Source organism: Engraulis encrasicolus, chromosome 16 (genome assembly GCF_034702125.1).
Source record: "Engraulis encrasicolus isolate BLACKSEA-1 chromosome 16, IST_EnEncr_1.0, whole genome shotgun sequence".
Lineage (NCBI taxonomy): Eukaryota > Metazoa > Chordata > Actinopteri > Clupeiformes > Engraulidae > Engraulis > Engraulis encrasicolus.
Window position 1 is genome coordinate 43,612,017 of NC_085872.1, and position 23,407 is coordinate 43,635,423.

The window sequence follows — 23,407 nt, forward strand, 5'->3', positions numbered from 1 at the left end:
GGGCCGAGGGAATCCTCCCGGGCCCCATTAATCATTGCCCCTCAGACAGGCAACCTTGATTACAAGTGGCAAGAAATTCATTAGAGCCGGGCCTCTGACAACTTTTATCTCCGCCACTAGCTCTGACTCATTAGGCAGCCAAATTAAAGCTATGATGGCCCTGATGAAATTCATCGCTTGTTTATCTTGTGCGATTTGATGCATCTGCCCATACATCACCGGTGCGGTGCGGTGCAGGGCGGGCGTCCACCGGACCCTCCCAAGACGGCCGGAGCCCTGCCTACTCACTCCCCCCACACCCCCTGGAGTGACTGGCCACTGTGCTGCTCACTCACCGTTGCTCAACCTCCACCCCCCACCCCAGTCCCAACACCCCCATTCTCCATCATCCTAACACACACACACACACACACACCTCCACCCTCCCACAAACCCTCCTCTCCTGCTGAGAATGGCCGAGCTCCCTCCAAGCACATTCGTATCCTCATTGACAATTTAATTGTTGCAATTACTGCCTTTGGTTTGCCTGTAGAACACAGTTATTGCAGTCAATTACCAGCAAGCACATAGGGTTTTGCGGATGCTTTTGTAATCTATACGAAACATACTGTATGTATATTTGTGTCAGTGGCATAAGGCTAAGGATACCATAAAAGTCATTTGGTGATGTTGAACAGTTGGTGATGTTGGTTTTGTGTCACTGAGCTAGATGCTTTTAAAATTCATTTCAGTGATGTCCACCTCACAACCTAACTTCCTCTGTACACCTTCAAGAAAAAATACAAATGTATTTAACACGATGGTGAAACAGTCAACAGCGTTTTGTTTACAGATAGCGAGGAGTTGTATCATGCCCTTGATATCTAGCAGACGTCAGTGAGGTGACAGAAATAAGATGACATCACTTATGACCCTGTGAGCGCCTGGGCAGTAAACACTGTAGTGTGAGTGACAATCAAAACATGGCAGCTGAGCTGCTCTCACATCGCATCACTTCAGTGGCACAGTGGTCCACAAAGGTCGAATAGTGTGCTTACTTTTACATCTGATCAGGGTTCTAATTTAACACCAGCCAACCGGCCAAATGCTGGTGAAATTTCAGTTTGGCTGGTAGAAAAAACAACAACTTACAAGCCACTTTGACCCATTAGTGAGTGTGTGTTTGGATAGTAAGATTAACATATACTTGCCATTTTGGCTGGTGACGAAAAAAGTTAATTTAGAGCCCTGCATCCGAACTGCCAGCTTGGGGTGGCATAAATAGCATAGAGCACAAGACAGCTCAGCAAAGTAGCCTGTGACCAGGGTAGAGTTAGGAAACACATTTAATGTTGACTTGTGGTATTGCCTTGTGTCTTTTCCGTTCTATCTTTTTCCTGCAGTGTATCTCATCTATTCCATCAATGATACAATATACGTATTCGCTGAGCAATTTTCTCTCTGTGAACAGCTTGAGGTAGTCCCCCCCATAACTGTTAAAAATTATTCAATGTAAAGCCAACACGTTGCTATACTTATGATTGTATTGTGTACATTTAGTAAAGCCCTAACTGTACTTTTTTTTTTTTTTTTTACAAAAACCTTCTTGAATAATGATAGGCCTACTTGTCCTATGTCCTTGACCTATGTTCATTATTTTGAAGGGCCATCCCTGCCACCATTCTTTTAAAATGGATTATTGTTGCTTGTCTGGAATAGAAGGTAGTCCTCTAATTTTATAACATTTTCAAACAATATTAGTTAATGAGTCATTGCTGTAGCCACAGACAACCTGAGACAAACACTAAAAGGGAGTATGAAAATTGCTTTTGGGTGTCCGCCAATTGATCACAGGCCACCTATTGGATAAAAATGTTTACAAAGGCCAGGGGAACACTTCATTACAAGAGAGAAACTATATCCTGAATTGTATGTCATCAGTTCCAGCCCAGGACGTTTTGGCACAGATCTTATGCCAATAATTTTGCAAGTCTGAGCACATTCCATAGGTACCCACACTGCTTTATCTATTCCGTGTTGAGAGACACCCTTCATCTCCATTCCATTAAACACAACATTATGGTTTGATACATTCAAATGTGGTTTTGAACAAACAGTTCCGTTGAGCTCAGATGAACGTTGCTTTCACTCTTAAAATGTTGTGAATATAGCTTTCACTAGAAGCATTTCAAAGCTGTGTCGGGTAAGCTCATCAAAATACAATTTCCCTCTCGTGTAACTATGAACGATGACAGATCAGATCAGACCTAAAGACACTTTCCGTTCCAAATACCCAGATTTTCTTGGCGATGCCATGTCCGGTGCTTGAACTTAATTTAGATCAGATCACCTCCTGTTGCTTAGGCTATGGTCATTTCCCCAAGTACAAACACAGAAAACTTTATTGTAATTGATGGCTCGGTCCAAACCATGCCAGCTATTTTAGGCCAAAATGTAGAACAGCATTACATTGTAGGCCTAGGCTACAAGAAGCGTCTGTCGTTTGCGCATTTAAATACCCGTTGGACTTCAGCTTTCAAACTTGTCTGGTTCTGCATGATTGATGCAGGGAACATTTTTGTCATGAAGATAACATCCTCTTTGAACAAGTCACAGTGTAGGCTAGGCACTAGAGTCCTTTAGCGCCCATCTGTCAACTTCGTTCTCTCCATTAGCGAGTAAGCGCGAAAGTGCTATCTTAATATATCACGCGTCATGGGAAGTAAAGGTCGAGGCATGCCACTTGACCGCTGAAGTGCTTGTTCAGGGTAAGCAACCAGCTAACGCCGATACACTGTATGTTAGAGTTTAATCGCCTTGGCATAGTGGTTTTGTTGACAATTGCTGCGTAATTGTGTGCGGATATAATCCAGTGTTTTGACGTCCCGCTTTAAATAACACGCACCAGGTCGGTGTGGATTGGAGAAAGCTAAAATCGCAGGCCTGATTGGAAGATGGTGGGTTTTCACAGTATTTTATTTGACTGACACGATTATAGAGCACACACACAAACACACACAGTGTGTGTGTGTGTGTGGGGGGGGGGGTGGTACCCCACCCAAGGCTCTGGCTCACACGAAGTGATTTATTGTGAAGTTCATTACAATGTGTTGGATATGACCGCTCTAATGGGGATCCATCAGTCCACCTTACGACAGCATTGCCTCCTAAAGAGAGATAAATGATACTCCCGCTCATTTACAAAAAACCGTCCCCCCTTTCACTTCTTTGAGAAAAAACTAAATCCTATTTTGAGCAAAACAAAAAATGTAAAATGGTCCAAAAAATAGCCTACAAAAAGCGTAAAACACAACACTGAAATAGGACCGTGCGCACTCCTTTTTCAGAACAATTTGTAAACATGCAGAAATGATTTGTGTTTAGAAATGCATTCTTGCGCTTCATGTCAATCAAACCTTTAGGCCAAGATAGGCCTATCTGATGTTTATAAAACGCGCAATATATTTTAATGTTAACAGGCTGGTGTCGTCAATAGCTATAGCCTATATTTTTTGCATAGGCCTAGAATCTTTAAAATGCACGAACAGAAACCTTTTAATTTATGTTTCCTACTCAGGGATGCAGGATCCCTCTCTATTTCCGTTGAAAGACATCGGCCTGCCTATTTTTCCCAACATAGCCAAATGTCGATCTCTTGAAGTAATAGGCTAGTGGGTCACTGCATCCAAACTGCAGGCAACCACAAGTAGGGCCTATAGACTATTCATTAAAAAAAAGCCCGTCGAGTCACACTGTCAACGAATATTGTGTTAGTTCTGTAGAGATTTTCGTGTCATATTGTTGGTGTTAAAATATAGTGAAAGCAGAAACACAAATGCAAAATCCGAGAATTGTAATGACTTTCACTTACTAAATCATTCATTCATAAAGATTAATAGAATAACAAAAATTAGCCTACATGTATATATTTTTAGAATAACAAAAAACCTCATGCTTTGCCCTTGGGTTATTTATTTTCCATCACCCTTTTCACAAACAACTGGTGGATACAGTTGCTAAAAGTACTAAATGAGGACGTCTCGGAGTATACATGCAAAATGATAAATTAAATGATGTGGTAAGAGCTGGTAAAAACAAGAGACTAAACAGGAGGGTGAGAACACGTGCAGACATTTAACTAATAGGCAACTTATAAATATTCTTAAAATTGTTTTTACATTTCAAAATTTCCATAGTGCACATTATGTCCTTAAAGACAGGTTCAATATTTACATATTTACAGAAACCAATAAATTAATGTCCAGAACACATTCTGAAAAGAAAATATACACAGTCTTGTCCAAAACATCTATATGTATAAAGACCATATGCTACAGAAAAATTATATTTGTCCCAGATATTGTGGAATCCTTGCGTTTGTGCTTCATGCATTTTACATCAGCAGTTCAGTGTCTCTATTAAAACACAGACTCAGGGCCTGCTGCCTTGCTCTATTTGTTGGTGCTGGCTCCTGACAGCAAACCTGTTGACATGGACCGGAATTGGGACGACAATTTTTGGGTTTCTCACCGGTTCGCCGGACCGATTGTTGACATTGCCTGCTTTGATCCTTTTCCATTTAGCCCGTCGATTCTGAAACCAGATTTTTACCTGGACCTCGCTCAGTTTAAGTGCGTGTGCGATTTGCGAGCGCTCCGTAAGGGATAGGTACTTTTTACAGTGGAACTCCTTCTCAAGTTCAAGCAACTGCTCACTGGTGAATGCTGTTCGTCTCCGTCTACTTTTTCCAGCAGAACCCCCCGGTGGCAATGAGTCCTGAGAGCCGGGCTTCAGTTTGCCCTTTTGGGATAATGATCCACAGTTGTTGCCGTCCGAGAAACTTTCGTTTTCACTGTCTCCGGAGCTGTCCTCTCTGTCACTGCATGCCGTGTCCGCTGACTTAAGGTCCAGTTTCTCCTCGTCTGAACTGTACAGTTTGGTCTCACCTATAATAACATACCACACATCAATTACCTCAATGTATTACAGGGTTAATTGCATAGTCACCTGACGTCTAGAAAATGCGCGTCAGACAAGTTTCAGTGCTATGTGGTTCATAGAACCCTGAATGTTGCACCCAGGGCTTTTAATGACAGACCAAAGTTATTTAAAATCATTCATTGTAGGCTATCATGAATCAAACATTTAAAATAAGCCTTAAAGCCAAGCGATTACTGTTGTGATGGCAATGCAGTATAATAGATCACTTTCAGAGTGGATTAAACTCATTGCGATATTTTGAAGGAAACAGGCTACCCAATTGGTTACATTCCGCACGAAAGTTCGTAATTAACACGACTTTGAGTAATTTGAGAAAGTAGCCTATAGCCTACAATTGACCAGTCCAACAATAACAATGTCTATTATGAAGTTAAGAGTTAGGCTAATTGGTGATGCAGCGACGTCTTCAGACTAGGCTACTTGCCATTAGCGAAACAACCTTTACGCACGGGACAGTTGTCCACCAACAAACAAACAATGTTAAAACACAATTCATTTAATAAATAAATAAACAATAACATTTCCATGGGATGCAATGTAGCCTATATTGGCATCAGTCACCGACTCACCTGTGATCGTTTGGAAAGTTTCTGAGAAGTTCAGAAGTTCCGAGGCTTTTTCTCTCGCGTGCAGATCCTCGGTGTGCGGGCTTTCTTGTCTCCTAATACTCGGATCAGCGCTTAATCGAGGTGCGGGCATCTCTTGTGGAGGATAAAAACTGTCCGGTGGTTCCGAGAAGCTCGGTAGGGTAGTTGTTAGCGCTACCATGGAGGGCATCCCCTGCCCCAAACTCGCACAGAAAGTGTTCGTGAGTCGACCCGCGAACGACGCTAGCGGTGCCAAAGGAGGGATACCGGATGGCAGCGGCGAATGAGACAGAGCTTGCGGAATCATCAGTGGTCGATACGGCATAAACATTGGATAGCCTGTGTAGAGCAGGTGCCCCGGTCTCGGTTGCGGGGTTCCTATCAAGGAGTCTATTGAAAACGCCGTCCCTTGTCCGCTTGGTCTCTGCATTTTGGGGAAATTCGGTCCAATGGTGTTATAAATTCCAAGTCAAACTTCTCGATGAAAACGAAGGAAATCACTCCTCCGATTGCAAGAAATCTCACAACTCTTGCTCTGCGTATCATCCACTCTGAGCGTGGTGAGACGTTTTTCCTCGCTCCCTCCTCTCTTCTGACTGTGACCTGACGCCTTTTTTTGTATTAGCCCAGTCCCTCTCCCCCTATTTGTCACAAACTGAGACATAAACACAGTCTCTCTCTCTGTGTCCCTCTCTCCTTGCGCGTAATCTCTCTCTCTCTCTCTCTCTCTCTCTCTCTCTCTCTCTCTCTCTCTCTCTCTCTCTCTCTCTCTCTCTCTCTCTCTCTCTCTCTCTCTCTCTCTCTCTCTCTCTCTCTCGCACTCACACAAACGAACAGTGCTTATCAGCTCCAATACAAGAGGATAGAAGGGGGTGTTGCCCTCGGGACTCATCCATCTTCCTCAAATTACGCTTCATTTCCTTATTCAGCTTCTGACTTTTTTGGCCGCCTTGAGAGGCGGTAGTTTCCCAGTGGATACCAAATAGATGGGTCGAGCCCCCTCTTTCTCTCAGTCCACATTGACTGGAAGCGGTGTGAGAGACTGATTTAGACCTTCCCCCTCTGTAATCGTTGACCACACCAACCCAATCAACTATTATTAATTTTGATTGATGATAAGTAATTACTTTGGATTCAAGGCAAGACATAAAACAACGACCCCTTTGTTGAATTTAGGGGACTGATGGCAACGGAGACAGGAGGGCTGGAGAGGCAGATGTTTTACCCCTTATGTGAGAGAAAAGCGGTACTTTTCTTTAGAGATAAAAACAATGAATTTGGCCCGGAGAAGTGCTACAAGTATTCCCCGGAGAGAAATGTTCTGGTGAAAATTTGATTTGAATGAAAGACAGGGGAGAAGGGTCAATAGCATTTCAAGAGCAATGCCACCAAATTTGCTATTGTGAATCTTTTATCTCAAATTCAATTAAACCCAGAGAGGATCATCTGATCATATTCAAATGAGATTAGCCAACTCTATTAAACACGCTAAAGTTCAACTTCATGGCGCAATTATCATTCTAATTGAAAAGCAGGACTTCATTGCACTGACCAGCAAACACATTACTTTTGATTATGTCTTTCTTCATGCATTTTCAATAAATCAACATTTTCATATTTTCCTGGTGTGCTTTTTTGCCGAGTATTAATTTGTGCGGAGATCATTTTACCGTTTAAATGCCAATTCGAAGTCGTGATGATGATTAGCCCCTATTGAGTCCCGGGGGTTCGGGCACTTCAACTGGCCGTCTGATTGCATGAAGACATAAACATATCACCTCCGACTCTAATTAGCAATGGAAGACCAGGAAATGCTAATTATTCTTCTAATTGCAAATGACTTCATTCAGTAGCAGCGCTCTTTGATCTATTGAAACCAGACAGCTCCTTCTCTTTCGCTCTTTCTACTTGTCGGTCACATTAAGTGGACTGTAAGCTAGGCGAATGACAGAGCTCAGGGCACTCATTTTAAAAGCAACGTTGCGCGTTAAAGCTCCACTCTATTGGGGTGCTCTGCTGGACAAACCACTTCTGCCCTGTTTCCCAAGTCCCAAAGTGCCCCAGACAGTGTGAAATTATTTTTTTATAGTCCTAGTATTAGGTTACTGCAGTAGTTTAAAAAAAGATACCCAAACAGTATACGCATTACCATATTAGGCCTCTATGATCGCTCTACGGTGTATTGGTTTATCTGAAACAACATTATTCAGGATAAATACAGGCAGCCTTTTGGTGCGGAATGCAATTGAGCATTGGCGTGGCGGGAAGAAAAATGTCGATATCTGGGGTAACGCCGTGTAGAGGAGCGCACTGCAAGGGTGTCTGTCTAATAAGGGCGTATTCACACCTAGGTCTACCTCGTTTGGTCCGGACTTTCCTGTTCAGAATACGCCCTAAGTATGGTGTGTAATGTAAATGCATTAAATAGTCTACACAGTTTTGCGTAGGCCTAATTCTAATTCCAAACCCTGCGTCAAGACGCAACACCATTGCGCATCGGGAATATCTTGACTGAATAAGTTTTTGTTAACTTAACTGACCAAAAACTGTCCCTGAATAATAATGAAAAAATATATAGCCCATTTAAGTAGGCCTACCAGACCTACTCCTAACCCTAACCCCATTTTAAACTTCGAGGAATCAAAGCTTATTTTAGGCTACTTATTTTATTGACATGACTTTGTCAGACCCACAACATAAACCTCCAGAATCATGGGTTTTTATTCTCTATAAATGGAATGATTTAAGTGGTTCAGGAGAAAAGTAGGCTATGAATATTTATGGCAATATAGTTAGTCTGACATTTTTAAACAGTGAGAAGCACAAATGGCTTCTCCATCTACTCGTTTGTCATCATGCATGCAGACTGATTTGCTTTGTCTGTTGGGAGTCACCATTGAAACAATGTTTTTCTAGCTTATTTTATTAATTACATACCAGCCACATTTAGTTTTACCTAAACAAGAATCTTCAGCACTTCTTAAGAATAACATGACCCCACACACCTCTCACAACACAAATATGAGCCATCTCAATAGCATGCAAAAGGAATGCAATCAGTATCCATACAATACATATTCTGGTGTAATGTATTAAAGACAGATAGGCCTACTGGCAGTAGTAACCTAATTTAGAATTCATCACAGGTGCAGTCTAAAAAATGAAATGTTGGTGACATTTCAGATCTCATGCCTGTGCATTGAAGTTGACTGAAAGAACACCACGAGGCACGTATCTCTCTTTATTAGATGCCGTCTTGTTTTCCTAATTGTTTCGACTCATTCCTAAATCCAATATCACCAAACTTAATTGACTGTGGAAAGGAACTATTAGCAGTTTTGTAATTTGCCACGTAACGACCGTAGCACCCCCTTGTGGTACAAGCGCAAGCTCTTTGTGGCGCAACAAAAAGGCAACAATGACTGCAGCCAAATGTAAATGTTTTAGCCGAGACTAAGAGGCTTTTCTTTCAGGGTGATTACATAATCAGTTCTAAAAACACACATATTGAATTAAATATTTTGGCCACTTAATTACATGTTAATTTAAAAAATAACCAATCCATGTTTGAACCACAACTGTCTTTCAGATATGGCTTTATGCTAAACGTTTCTAGCCCACACATTTACTTGTAAAAAGTTGAACCAGTATATACATATTTAATATTACTAAACATTTAAAACAAAGACGTGAGTCATAGTCATGTTAAGGCACATTTGGCTGAATCATCATCTCCTGCTGTCAACAGAATGAAGTGCACGACCTTCATCTTCAAGCACACATTACAGAGAGTACAACAAAATGTCAACAATCACTATTTACATGTATAAGATGGTATAGAAATTAAGGTCAAGGCTTACACTGATTATAATCTAATTTCACCCAAGTCATACAGCTGCAATAAAACAGAAAATATATACAGTACATATTCAAATGTATCCATTGAAGGCTATGGAGAAAATTGCAGCCCCCTGTCCTCAGTGAACATAGTCCCTAAACTCCAGCAGCAGGTAGTTTTTCAAGAAGGTGGGAAGAGACAGTTGGGGCACAACCTTGTGCAAGCGTCCCTCAAGATAGGTCCGTATCTTAAAGCGGGCAAGATGCTGTAGTGAACGTGGCGTTTCGGCCAAGGCGAACACAGACTCGAAGAATTCTTGGTGTTGCTGTAGGAGACAAGAGGAAAAAGGCCAAAAAGTTACCAAAGGAAATATATGTAGCACTTGTAGCATATGTAGGGCTTCAGTACTTCACAGGTTTTCCTCAGCAAATTATTCAATAACTAATTATTGAATAACTGCTCTCTGATTAAAAAATATGTTGCGCATTAAATAATATTATTTCACATTTATGGAACCCAAATAAGAGCAATTTTTCAGCCTACCTTAAGAGCATCAGAGGGGACAGCCTCGACCCATCTGTCTGTAACTTTTAGGCGGTCGTATGCATTTAGGAGTGCTTCAATGACACGTGGACGTGAGTGGCAGAATTTCATCACCTGAAAGGGAAATTGACAACATGAGGCCTACAAAAGGCTACACAGTATCCTACTTGTAAAACAACCCCTTTAGAATCACTCCTTTCCCTTTTCATGTCCTTCACAGCCTATACCAATTCTGATTTTAGTCCTCCAAATATTAGCATAGGTGACTGGCGTATGTTTGACTGACGTGTAGACCCTGCCACAGCATCAGGGCGGTGTGCTGTGCTGCAGGAGTGCAGGATCCCTGTGTCTAGTCATGTTCAGTGGAGGTGTGGGGCCAAGGGTTTACATCCGGGGGAAACACGTAGAATAATTAAACACTTGGCAAGACGAACAGATTGAGCCCCCCTCTGGGAGATGCACGAGGAATTTCTGCAATTAGTGCTAATTAATCTCCGATTAACATTTGGCTAATTAGGAATCAGGCAATTTGTCTGACTCAAGTGGGACAAGTGAGTATGTACAGTGTAGCATACTGGCAGCAGTATATGGATGATCAAAATCTGCTCATGCCTAAAATGTCTCCATTCAAGTCAAAGACTTCTGTGATGATAAGAATACGGATGTTGTGGCAGAGACAGATGTCTGAAATTGTTATTTGAAGGATTCATTTGAAAAGTGTACTTTTCTGTAATTAATATGTTCAAATACTCTATGCATTGCCAAGTTGTTTGGTTAGGGTATAAGCAAATCATCATACATTCTGGTGTCATTGATTACATTCATATTGTCGACCTCCACAATGTCATCTGACAGCGGTGTTTAATTCTAAGCAGCCTAACCATGCAAAAAACACATCTAAAACATTATGCACAGTTTATAAATAGTGCAACATCAAGCTGAGTTTTGAAAATCAACAGTAAGTATTCATGTATCACTGGGAAGAAGCGGAATTAAAATTAAATCCGTTGTTAAAGGAGGAATTGATGCTGCATTGTGAAATCTGTATTGTATGTACTGTATGTATGTATGTATGTATGTATGTATGTATGTATGTATGTATGTATGTATGTATGTATGTATGTATGTATGCATGTATGGGAGGATATTTTTGAGGATTCTAAGCAACATAAACAGGGTTAGATAAAAGCAATGTAGGACAAGGGAGATATAAAACACCACATCCTATGGAATTGTAGCCATGTATACTATGTACTGTATGTGCTGTATGTATGTGGTGAAGGACTACTCCGGGTCAGGTAGGCCTACTTGTCCTTTTGATTTTAGCATTCATTTATATGAAATGCATCATTGTTGATGTCTGATGCAACAGCAATGCAGCATTGTAGCCTCTGGTCACACCCTTTGGTGGCTGATCATGTTCTAGCATTCACAATTTGTTATGGCAAATAAATGTCGGTAACACTTAATAACAGTGGTTCTCAACTAGAGCTGTAACGATACACTCAACTCATGATTCGTTTCGTATCACAATTTATGCCCTACGGTTGGATACACTCCACCATTTCATTGTAAAATAAAATTAATTATGAATAAAAACTATGATAGTTTTTAGGTAGAATAAGTTGTGTAAAATTGAAAGAAAAATGTCTGCACACTTAAATCCCCTTTGTGTTCTTTTTAATAGGCCAAGCTTTCGGTCTACTGACCTTCCTCAGGGCTCCTCAGGTAGAATAAGTTACAAGAGGCTACTAATAATTTAGCAAAAACTTTAAATATAATAGTTCTTCCAAGCTTAAAATCATCATCATTATGACTTCATATCATATGGTTGTTTTCTGGACTGATGGGTAACACAACTTTTATCACGATACTGCCTCCTTGCATCATGATACATTATTTTGAGTCTGTGTATCACGATTTCTCGGTTCAATACAATATCGTTACAGCCCTATTCTCAACCTTTTTTGGATTAACACCCCCTTGACCTCATAAGCTTCCTAACGCCCCCTTGACCTCATAAGCTTCCTAACACCCCCTTGACCTCATAAGCTTCCTAACACCCCCTTGACCTCATAAGCTTCCTAACGCCCCCTTGACCTCATCATAAGACTGCCAATACCCACCTTAGAATTGAAAAAAACAATAGACTAATGTGCCCCAATGGGAACTAAGCAACACCACCACTCAGCTGTATCCTTGTCAATGCCCCCCAAGGGCTGCCCAATGCCCCCTAGGGGGCTGTAGCGCCCCCGTTGAGAAACCCTACTTTATAATAATGTCTGCTTATAAAGACTTAGTAAATAATTACTACTGATGAACAAAACATCAACAAATGTTTTTATTATTAGCTGAATTTGATTAATGCTTTATAAAAGTTTATAAGAGTTTACAAACCTTTTAACAGAGTATTTTTGTTCATTTACAAACTATTAGTAAATGTTTGATAAATATAAAACATTAACATAACATTTCCCAGTCATTTACAAACATTTGTTAATGTTTTGCTCATCATTTGTTCATTATTTACTAAGTGTTATTAATGCTTTATACAGACATTATTATAAAGTGTTACCCTAAGTAACACAAGAATGATAGCCTACTAGCCTCTACTAAAGGGTGGTTTATGCCTCGAGATCAGCGTCCCTGCGTCGTGATGCAGTGAGCCGCGCAGTTAACGGAGTGAAGCCCCCCCCCCCCCCCATCACGCAGGTACTCTGGGGCACCTCCCCAAAATTGTGTCTCGACGCAGGGAGCGACGGCGTGAAGGGCGAAAATAGGTCTCTGATTGGTCCTATCGACCAGCCTGCTCTGTCCTCGAGTCGAGAACAAGCTACTTCCTTGTTCTAACCTTCGTCGGTCTACGGACTGTGAGCTCTTCAGTAAATAAGTTGCCCGTGCTTTGTCGTTTGATTTATTTACACGAACTAAAGACAACACGTGCGCTTGCAAGTTACCACGCTGAAGTTATTTGGACAGTTGAACAGTGGTTCCGAGGTCGAGGAAACATTCCGCTTCGTCCTCGACAAATGAGCCACTTCTTTGTTCCAAACTACCACGGTGGCTGCCAGTGCGATCAAACATGCACGTGATATAAAGATGTAATGTTTCATTTTCATTGTCGTCGAGTCTGTGAAGCTAAAAAAATAACTGACACGTCTAGGTTACTCTTTGTATTGAAGGCAGTTTGAGCGTGGAATGACATCGCGCAGACCGTGCTTCAAAACAGGGCATAAACCAAAATTAACTGCATCATGGCTGCGACAAGCTCACTCTGTGGCACAAGTAGGAAGCATAACCCGCCCTTAAGGCAGCACCTCACCTGGGGCAACGCTCCCGGCCAGACACGGATGGATCCATAGTTGAGCAGCGCCCGCACTATCCTCTCCGGCTCATGGTCTTGCTTGTAGGCGACCTCTTTCAGCACATTGTGCATGGGTGCATTGCCTCCGTAGCACATGTCGTTGACGTTGGCCCCTTTCTGCAGCAGGAGGTCCACTACATCTGGGTGCACGTTCTTGCAGGCCAGGTGCAGCGGTGTCTGATGCTGCAGGTCCTCCGTGTGGACATTGGCTCCGGCGTCGATGAGGCGCTGGCACACCTGCCTGTAGCGCTCCAGCGTGCCCTTCTCCTGTGGCTGAGCGCAGGCTGCATTGAGCGGGCTCTTGCCCTCGTCGTTCTGATGCTCCGGGTTAGCCCCGTGCCGCAGGTAGAGGTCGACGTGGTCGAGTAGGCCATGGCGAGCGGCCACGTGCATGGGGGTGTCATTCTCCTCTAGGCTCCGCCCATCCACTGAAGCTCCAAACTCAATCAGGTACTTTGCACAGCTGTGTACAAAGGCAGAACAAATTTGTATGTAAATACATTTGTACTACTGATGAATACAGATGGAGAATGAATGATACATGGAGTATTATCATACAGTGCCTCCAGTTAGTATTGACACCCTTGAAGCTTAAGCACATTATGGGACATGGTGGAACAGTCTCCCAGAGGCAGCAAGACTAAGCACATCTCTTGCAACCTTCAAGAAACAACTAAAGACATTCCTCTTTCGAGAGAATCTACTAGACTAATGCTTGAACTGGCCTTGCCCCAGGGCAGACTCCTGACATGATGTTTAGTTTAGTTTAGTTTGTGAGTGTGTGTTTGTGTGTGTGTACTCATTATTTACTCTTTAAAAAAAAACAAAAACAAAAAAACTAACTCCTCTTTGCAACTGCACTTGTTGTTCTGTATATCTCCTGTGCACTTTGTATTTGCTGGTGATGTTGGCTTGATTATGTCCTCTTTTGAAAGTCGCTTTGGTTATAAAGCGTCTGCCAAATGCAATGTAATGTAATGTAATGTAATCTCCAGACAACAAATAATAAGTCCAACCATGATTTTTCTATAGATAGCTTGTGGTTGATACTAAATGTATGATCAAGAGCAATGAATGAATGAATGAATGAACTACAAGAGGGAAAAAATTGAAGAAGGTAAAGCTCCTGGAATCACTGGTATTGGCACCCTTTACTGGATACCATTGTGGAAACCTAATTTGACTCAAATATGGTAGATAACAAATGGGAATAACCTTTGACAAATTGCCTTTTCCCATAGGACATGAATTAGGGAAGGATTTTTTAAAAAAATATTTGTGTTTTAAATAGCCACCTGATAAATCTTGTGCGTCTTTGACAAATGTGAAGACAGAGGGGCTGCCTGAGGACACCAGAAATCCAATTATTTGCAACAAGACCTCCAAATAATAAAAGCTCATCTCAAAAGACCCTAGTATACCATTTCCAACACTGTGTTGTGTTATTCAGAAATCTGCCGAACAGGGAGCTGCAAAGAACATCCTTGGATGTAGGGTTAGGGGAAGATATTATGATAGAAGTCTGTAGAAGTCGGAAACTGTTTTGGGAAGTTTTTTTGAATAAGCATCACAAGTTAAACACTACACAAAGTATTGGTTTTTGGTTGGAGGCAAAGGCAGACCACATTGCTTCATGAAAGTCATAAAAGGGAACACCTGAAGTCTGTATAAGAGAATACAGGGAAAGCACAGCCCTTTTATGAATGTTCAAATGTCAGATGAATCAATAGTACAGCTTTTCAGTGATGCACACTCACAGCAGGTTTGCATATTCTGCAAGAAAGTCTTTGAGGAAAAGGACACCCTACCAAAAATCAAGCATAGTGTCAGATCTATAATAATATGTCACCCCATTGATGCATTGGTAACACTTTACTTTACGGATCGCTAATAAGGTAGTAATTTCATGTTAATTTCATAGTTATTTCAGGGTAATAACTGTTTGTTTTTAGTAACAACAGCAAAATAACCATACAGTTTCCAGTGCATTGTGGTGACACCCTGATGACTCGCAGCACGGTGACACTTTGTTGACACACACACACACACACACACACACACACACACACACACACACACACACACACACACACACACACACACACACACACACACACACACACACACACACACAATGCACTGGAGACTGTATGGTTATTTTGCTGTTGTTACTAAAAACAAACAGTTATTATCCTGAAATAACTATGAAAGAACTATGAAATTAACACGAAATTACCACCTTATTAGCGATCCGTAAAGTAAAGTGTAACCGATGCATTAGGTATTGGAGGCTTTGACCATATCACAGGTATCAGGACAGGCATCACAGGTATCATCATTTACAGGAAAATGTGTAACCATGTGCAAGAACACTTGGTTTGAGGTGAAGATCATGTTCACTCCAGCAAGACAAAACCCCAAAGCACACATCCAAATGCACAATTCAAAATGCAAGAGGTGCAAGAAGCTCGTAGACGAATACCAAAATCTTTGGAGGCTGCTTTTGCTGTCTAATGGTGTGAGACCAATCCGAGGGGTGCCAATATTCATGGACATGCCCTTTTCATGTTTTTGCTTGAAATTACAAAATGCATTTGGACAAAACTACTTTGCTATTCTAAATATCTTTATTCTAAAGATCCCGTTGTTAAAAGTTGTTTATATTTCCATTTATTTCTGGATATATTGCACATTTTGTAAATAAAATTAAGGGGTGCCAATACTATCTGGCGGCGCTGTATGATGGATAATGCTGTTGAAAGTAAGTGCAAAATAATTTGAATAAAATAGTGCATTCATCATGCAAGTGAGAATATTTAATTGTCTGTCTGACTATACATGCAAGCTAATGTAAAACAACTACCAAGATTAGTTTGCCGAAAGCCTAGTAGAGATATGTAAACTTCAAGCAGTTTTCCCCCTTACTCAATAGACTCTTTTTCTGTGCAGACGTGAAGAGGCATGAGGCCGTCCTCGTTGACGGCGTTGGCGTTTGCGCCGTAGGACAGCAGCAGCTTGGCACACTCAGGCTGGCACTCCTGGCAGGCCTCGTGCAGTGCGGTGGTGCCACCTGGCGCCAGCTCCACATTGGCACCCCTCAGCAGCAGGTGCTTCAGGCACTCGGTGAAGCCCCGTCCGGCCGTGATGTGTAGTGGCGTGGTCAGGTCCTGCTCATAGGTTAAGGACCACAGCCCTGTGAAGACATGGAAAAGAGTACCATTTTGATTATTATTATTATTATTTAAATCATATCTTATGATACCTACCTAATGCTGAGAGAGATTTCCCCAAAAGACTGGTATACAACCTCTGGAAATTACCTTTGCATACTTCTCAGTTTGTTTTACTGGAATGTTGTATCCATAAAAAAAATAATTGAGAGGCATATTATTTTCCTTGTTGCAATTTTTTTTTTACTAACTTCCTTCAAATTTTACACAATAATGTTACATCATTTTAATGAGCTCAGACCTGACCAAGTATGACAATAAAATGACATCTAATGGATTCTCTATAGGCCTACTCCAATAGAGCAAGGGTGTGGCACAGAAACTGGTCAAAACACCTCACATCTCCTGGTGATAATCTTCTGTTTTCTTACTGCATAAACACAAATCACATTTCACCTTGTTAAAAACAAACAAACACTAAGCCCCCACATTTGGGCTGACATTACCCACGGGGACCCCGATTCGAGTCCGGTTGGGGTAATTTCCCGACCCTGCCCCATCTCTCTCTCCCAGTCATTTCCTGTCTACTCTCACAGTGTCCTTCAATAAAACGGGCCAAAGATCCCCCCAAAAATACTTTAAAAAAAAACCCAAAAAAATCCAACAAAAACCAGAAAGCAGTTGCTTGTACTCGTAGAATGATGATGCAATAAATTGTCAGGCATACAGACATACTCAGATTTCTGTAGTTGAATCTGAAGTTTTTCCACTCATCAATGTCACTAGTATCATAGACGGCATCAACGAGGTAGGCATTTTCAGGGTCGTCAATTACACCCAGAATGGTAACGTCATCTCCAACCAGTAGCGCATTCCAAAACTGCAGGATTTCCCCCGTTGCCTTAGCAGTGGCGATCACATCGTTACGAAATGTTTTCTGTTTGCGAAACTTTATCTTCGGCTCCATTCGCGCATGTAACAGGCCCTCTGTTCTCAGAAGGTCAGTCACTGTCTGATTTGCTGGAAACAAGCCAATCTATCCCTAAAAAACAGGTTGTTTGTCGCCAACACAGAGTTGTTTTGACTGGGCATCAGTGGGTGTTGTGTCCTCGCGGGTGTTTTGACCGTGTCTGCAACCTGCTGGACCAGAGAGGCTCTATTTTAAGCGTAACGGGGTGCAACGTGATATTGCTCCTGGCCTAGATACTCATGACATGAGGGGCAGGGGCAGACTGTGTTTTTGCTTCATAATCATAAGGTGACCATATTTACATGGAGATTCTGACTTCAGATTAAGACTAAAGCAAGTGCATGCTTTATATATATATATTTTTTTATCATTTTAAGGGTTGTTCTATATCATTTGGACTCAATCCAGGGTAGGAGCTTTGCATTTCTAGTGCTTACATTTTTACAAATCTGCATCTCTGCTTGTTTCGGCAAGTTTTTAGTGGGCGTTCTCTACATGCAAGGTAAATAGTCTACACATGTTATGTGGTCACATTTTATTGTTTGTCCAAAAGCATTTTGAAATGTGATTCTAAGCACTCATTTTTTGGGGGGGGGGGGGTGCACAGGTGATACCAGGACAGGGAAGTGTTCTGACTGATCCGATCTCTGAGGTTTAACAGAAAAGAATTATATTTGTGTAGGAATATATTGTTGAGGAATTCATCTGGGAAATGTGACAAAATATTAATCTACCTATTGTTGATCCAACTTATTGTTCATTGTTAAAAAAGGAGTCACTAAGTAATTGTAACTAATGACTCCTCTAATCTGTTAACTGTTTATTTTGCACATTCAAATGGATGCACTTAAAAATAATAATATAACCATTTTTGGCATTCTTAATATATGCACAAGGTTAAGGTCTTGTATCTGTCAAAACGGTCACAGTCACATGCCAATACTCATTCCCTGGAGCAGGGCGTAACAACTACAAGTAGTATAATGCTCACAGCAGCAGCAGCAGCACCACATCACTTTATGGGCATTTGGGCGGAGTGTCAGGTGGCCCCGTCCTGATAGTATTATAAATATTATATATTATTATATAATTATATATTGTTAAGATATTATATAATATATTGTAAATAGGGAACTCCAAGCACTTTGTTGGGAATCAATCAACTTTCAGTAGCTTCAAAAGCCCTGGATAGAGGCGTGTTCAAGACAGTGACATGGATTAAGTAGAGACGTTCTAAGAAACTAAGAAAATGTTTGGTTTAAACTTCGGCACAGCCTTTTCTGGCCTCGACCAGTGGCAAGCCGAGGGAGGCGGGTTAATCAGGCCGTTAGGGAAACGTTATTCGTTATCTTTTTGGTCAGACCAACATTTCGGTAGAGATTTGAAAGTCGATGATAATCAGGCAAGTCAAAATATGTGCTTCCTCAAATATGTAGTTGAGGAGGTGACCAAAAGGCAAGTTAATCCCAGGCTGCAGCATTTCTTAACATATTTACAGCCAAATGCAAAAAATCCATATCCTAACCATTTCCTGACAGCTTGTGGGTGTGTGTGTGTGTGTTTTTAAAAGATGTTATTTTGAGCTTTTATGCCTTTATATGCCTTTAATGCCTTTAGTCTATGTCTACATGGGAAAGCAAGAAACGTAATTTCAAATTCTTTGTATGACCAGTGCATGTAAAGAAATTGACAATAAAACCAACTTGACTTGACTTGACTTGATTGTGACAGGACAGTTTTAGAGGGACAGGAAATGAGCAGAGAGTGACGGGGAAGGTTTGTCAAATGACCCAGGCCGGAATTGAACCCAGGTCACTCGCGTAGTAACCCAGTGCCCTACCGTTGTAGTACTCAAGTCCGGACTCAAGTCCGTTTTTTTATGGACTTGGACTTGTATCAATCAATTGGACACGGACTTGTCTTGAACTCGAACACTGGTCTTGGCGTTGGCAAATTAAGCTTTTGGACTCAACCGGGTCTGTCTTTATTTTGTTTAGGACATTGGCTATCATAGATTCTAGAGTAGAGCTTGAAATCCAACAACATAAAAGTTTGTCTTCACATCCATGGCATATAGGTTACCTTCAAACATTGTCATTATTGAAACTCATCCTTTTCTTTGTTTAACACTGACCGACATGTGACTCGGACTTGACTTGGACTCTAATATTTTTGGACTCTGTCTTGTCTTGGACTTGAACCTCTTTCGGCTCGAACTGGTCTCAGATTTGACCTTTCTTGTCTTGCACTTGTCTTGGATTCTACTAAGGTGGACTTGACTACAGCCATGCCGTTAGGGCAGGGCACGCTTATGGGTCTTTAAATTAATACATTATTGAGTTTTAAAAGCAGGTGGTGATGGCCGATTTCAAATAATTCCCCAGAAAACCTATGGGTGATGGTCCGCCCACTTCATTTTTTTGGGTAAAGGCATGTTAAGGTATGTTACATTGCTTCAGCACCACTAGTCCCACATTCTGACAACATGTAGGCCTAGTGTCAAGGCTGGGTGAACCATTCCACCTCACGCATCATTATAAGGCCATCTGCATGCATTGTTGTCAGAGGTAACACTGCAGAATGGAGTTCCGCAACCTCCTCCAATCTGAACCGATATTGATAACAACATGACTGTAACCGTGGCAAGAAAGCTTTGTATGTATAAGCTTAATCCTATAGGACCGGGTGAACTCTATGGAGATAATACAATACCACATTGAATAATAGAGCACAGGAAGAATACAGCATATTACACAGGCTTTACACATTATTTTTATGGATAATAAACTAGTTTTCACTTTTGCTGCACATAACGTCACTGTTGAAAGTATGTGGAGTTGTTATTTAACAGGTGGTGAAATTTGAAGACTAGTGAATAGGCAGACAGGAAATCGCTTGAGGTGACAAGCTCCCTACCCCAGTGGCGATCCTACAATGACTGGCGACCCGGGCGACGCCCCCTTCGACACCTCAAACTCCTCAAGGCCACTATGTCTGCAGGTGCAATTCACAGCGCTTCATCACACTCCCACTTATAAAGAAAGCAATGACAAATACGCTAATCCTACGGATAAATCATTTTTCACAAATTAAAAATAATAGTGTGAGAAATTGCTCTTTCCTTTGTCTGTTCATTACCCTTGCCTTGTTGAGAAGCCACTATTCACACAATTTACTCCACTTTGGCTGCCAATAAAACTAATCGCTCTTCTTGCCAATGAGTTTCACTGTCACAGTAGGTGTCCTTTGATATCCCCGAGGTATAACATGGCTTATGCACACTCACTAAGATCCTGCTGTTAAAATCTGTGTCCTATGACCACTGGCAGTGGGCCAATACTGGGCAAAGGTGTTAAGTTGTTGACAATTACGAACAGGCTACTGTCTAACCAATGAACTGAAGATTTCACTTGAGAATTTTTCAGCAACAAAATGCTAAATGCCATTCAAAGCATGTTTACAGCCTACAAGGCAGTCAGCCAAATATCTTCCTCGTCAATTTCAAATGGTATGCCCTCCCTCACATTAGGGTGAAACCACCATGCCATTGAACAGGTTAGCAAGGCTAGTAGAACTGTCCCTCTTCAGCTACCATACAGTAATCACACCAAAGTAGAATGCCCGAGTTCATTCATTTGGGATGAATGAGTCATGCTCTATGTAGGCCTAGTACAGTGGTTCTCAATCTTTTTGGAACAAACGCCCCCTGAACCTCATCCTAAGCCTCCCAACGGCCCCTGACCTCATCATAACCCTGCCAACGCCCCCCCTTACTATTAAAAGATTTAAATGGACTAATGTCCCCAATGGCAACTAAGCACCGCCCACTCTCAACTGTATCCTTCTCCAACGCCAACTCCAAACTCATGTAGTACCTGTTGTTGTTGGGTCACAGGCTGTAGCGACATGTGTATACTATAATTAGAGAAGAGGAACTTTATTGATCCCGAGGGGAAATTCAGGTGTCAAGTAGCTTACATAAATACACATAATGCCCACATGGACATTTTAAAGACACATGTAACACTGGTAATAGTCAGGGAGGGGACAAATAAAAACTAAAGAGAAAATCAAAGGTAATTGCGCAAAAACATATCTGTGGAAGACAAACGTGCAAAAAAAAACATACTCTGTGAGTTGAGGTAGACAAGATTAAAATGACCAGAAATGAGTGCTGACAGATAAATCTATGATCTGGTATTGTGATGTAGAAATAAGAGAGAAAAGATGTATTACACTTTAATCAAGGTAGACCATAGATTCTGGTAAGGTGCATGAAGACAATGGGTTAAATTATCATAAAGCAGGCAGTGTACAGAGTTTGATAGGGGTGAAGATTCCTCACAGCGTCCCAGTTTAGTACAGGCAAAGTGTATTGGACAACACACACACACACACACACACATGCACGCACACACACAGTCTTTGCTAGTGATAAGCAGAAAAAGAAGTATGTCCACTGGTTAAGAGTTGCATATTGCAGTAATTGAACAGTCCACACACATGCACACACGCACACACACCAAGAGGTTTCCCGGTACTGGGCCAGCTCTGGCATCTCAGGCAGGACATAGTGGTTCAAAAGCCAATTCGTATCTCATGTTTAAAGGCCTGATGGGTAGAACACGTATAGCCCAAAAGCAAGCATTCCAATAAAGCAGACAAAACCCTGACAATTCTAGACTCTATCAGGTAAACGGAAAAAAGGAGGCCAGACTCCTCTGTCGTCGAACAGTTAAAATCTGAAGACTGCGTATGTTTTTCAAGGTTTTATGTTTATTTATGTTTTATTTTATTATTATTTTTACCTTATGTTTTATCTTAATGTTTTAAATGTTTTTTTGACTCTAATTCATTTCCTTCTTTCTTCCCTGTTTTCCTTTCATTTACATTTGTTAACTTTGTGAAGCACATTGAGTTGCACCTGTGTATGAAATGCGCTATATAAATAAACTTGCCTTGCCTTGCCTTCTCTCCCCCATGCCAAAGAAATTTAACCCACTTACCATTCTCTTTTGCCCAGACCATGTCTCCTCCTTGAGGCTGGATGACCACATTGACCGGGGCTTCCTTGGACAGCAACTGGCGCACCGCCTCCAGGTTTCCTGTATACAGGGCATTGTGGACCACCGGGTCTTTGCAGATGAAAGCATGGGACGGGGAAGATCTGTAACTTGACGCATAGCTACTCTCCCGCACATCTTTCCTAAAGAAGTAAGCGTTCACCCTCGGAGTTGCCAGTCGTCTCTGCTGCTGTTGCCTCTCTAGCAACTCTTTGTCTTTTTCCATAGAGCGCAAGGCTGTGGAGGTAAAGACAAAACTTCCCCTTGACATCCTCTGTCGATATTCGGTGGCAGGCTGCTTGAAGAGAACGTTGCTGATAGGCCTATCGGTCTTGGAGAAACCAAGTAGCTTGGATGTTGCCTGCTAACAATATGCGAAATGCTTCTGACAACGGCCCGGCTCTTATCTGTTGATTTGTACGGCGAGTGTTTTGACATCTAATATGAGTGGCCCTCAGCAACATGTGCAGGGGAGGTTATTTTTAAGAGTCACATGACATGGTCATTACATTCCAGCAACTGCTCCCTCGTGCCGCACTGTGGGCCAGATAACACTTGTCTGGACATGCATTCAATTGGATACCAAAAAATTAAATACAATTATTTTTTATGTTTTATAAGTGAATTTGTTTACATAGTCACTTCACTAATTGTGGTGAGTTAGTCTGACAAACCACAGCACAGCACTGACAACTAGGCTATAGAGGCAAGGTAGACTGGGATTTGAATAACACTGCCTTCTCAGTGGTTCCTGATCCACAGTACAGGCCTTAATCGGCTAGTTTGTTATGTCCTGCTATGCTAAACAGTAGTCTAAGCCCACAGATGGTCAGGGGTCAATCGCGGTGCAGCACCACAGGACTGTGCTGCAGAGAACATGCAGTTCATGCTA

At 41.6% G+C, this 23,407-nt stretch overlaps 2 protein-coding genes across 3 annotated transcripts; both read right to left on the reverse strand.

The window, feature by feature from the left end:
* Window positions 1-3,967: 3,967 nt before the first annotated feature.
* On the reverse strand, window positions 3,968-6,129 carry gbx1 (gastrulation brain homeobox 1). Its single transcript, XM_063220511.1, has 2 exons — window positions 5,550-6,129; window positions 3,968-4,925 (listed from the first exon to the last, which is right to left on the reverse strand). The coding sequence occupies exons 1-2, from the start codon at window positions 5,995-5,997 to the stop codon at window positions 4,411-4,413; spliced, it is 963 nt and encodes a 320-aa protein (XP_063076581.1). The 5' UTR covers window positions 5,998-6,129; the 3' UTR covers window positions 3,968-4,410.
* Window positions 6,130-8,225: 2,096 nt separating this feature from the next.
* Window positions 8,226-22,969, reverse strand: asb10 (ankyrin repeat and SOCS box containing 10). 2 transcript variants are annotated; one of them, XM_063219724.1, is made up of 5 exons: window positions 22,459-22,969; window positions 16,238-16,505; window positions 13,271-13,775; window positions 9,949-10,062; window positions 8,226-9,730 (listed from the first exon to the last, which is right to left on the reverse strand). In XM_063219724.1, exons 1-5 carry the CDS (start codon window positions 22,784-22,786, stop codon window positions 9,545-9,547), a joined length of 1,401 nt encoding a protein of 466 aa, XP_063075794.1. In that variant the 5' UTR covers window positions 22,787-22,969; the 3' UTR covers window positions 8,226-9,544. The 2 variants fall into 2 exon arrangements, with proteins under 2 accessions (XP_063075794.1, XP_063075795.1); XM_063219725.1 differs by lacking the exon at window positions 22,459-22,969 and adding an exon at window positions 17,218-17,627.
* Between the last annotated feature and the right edge of the window lie 438 nt (window positions 22,970-23,407).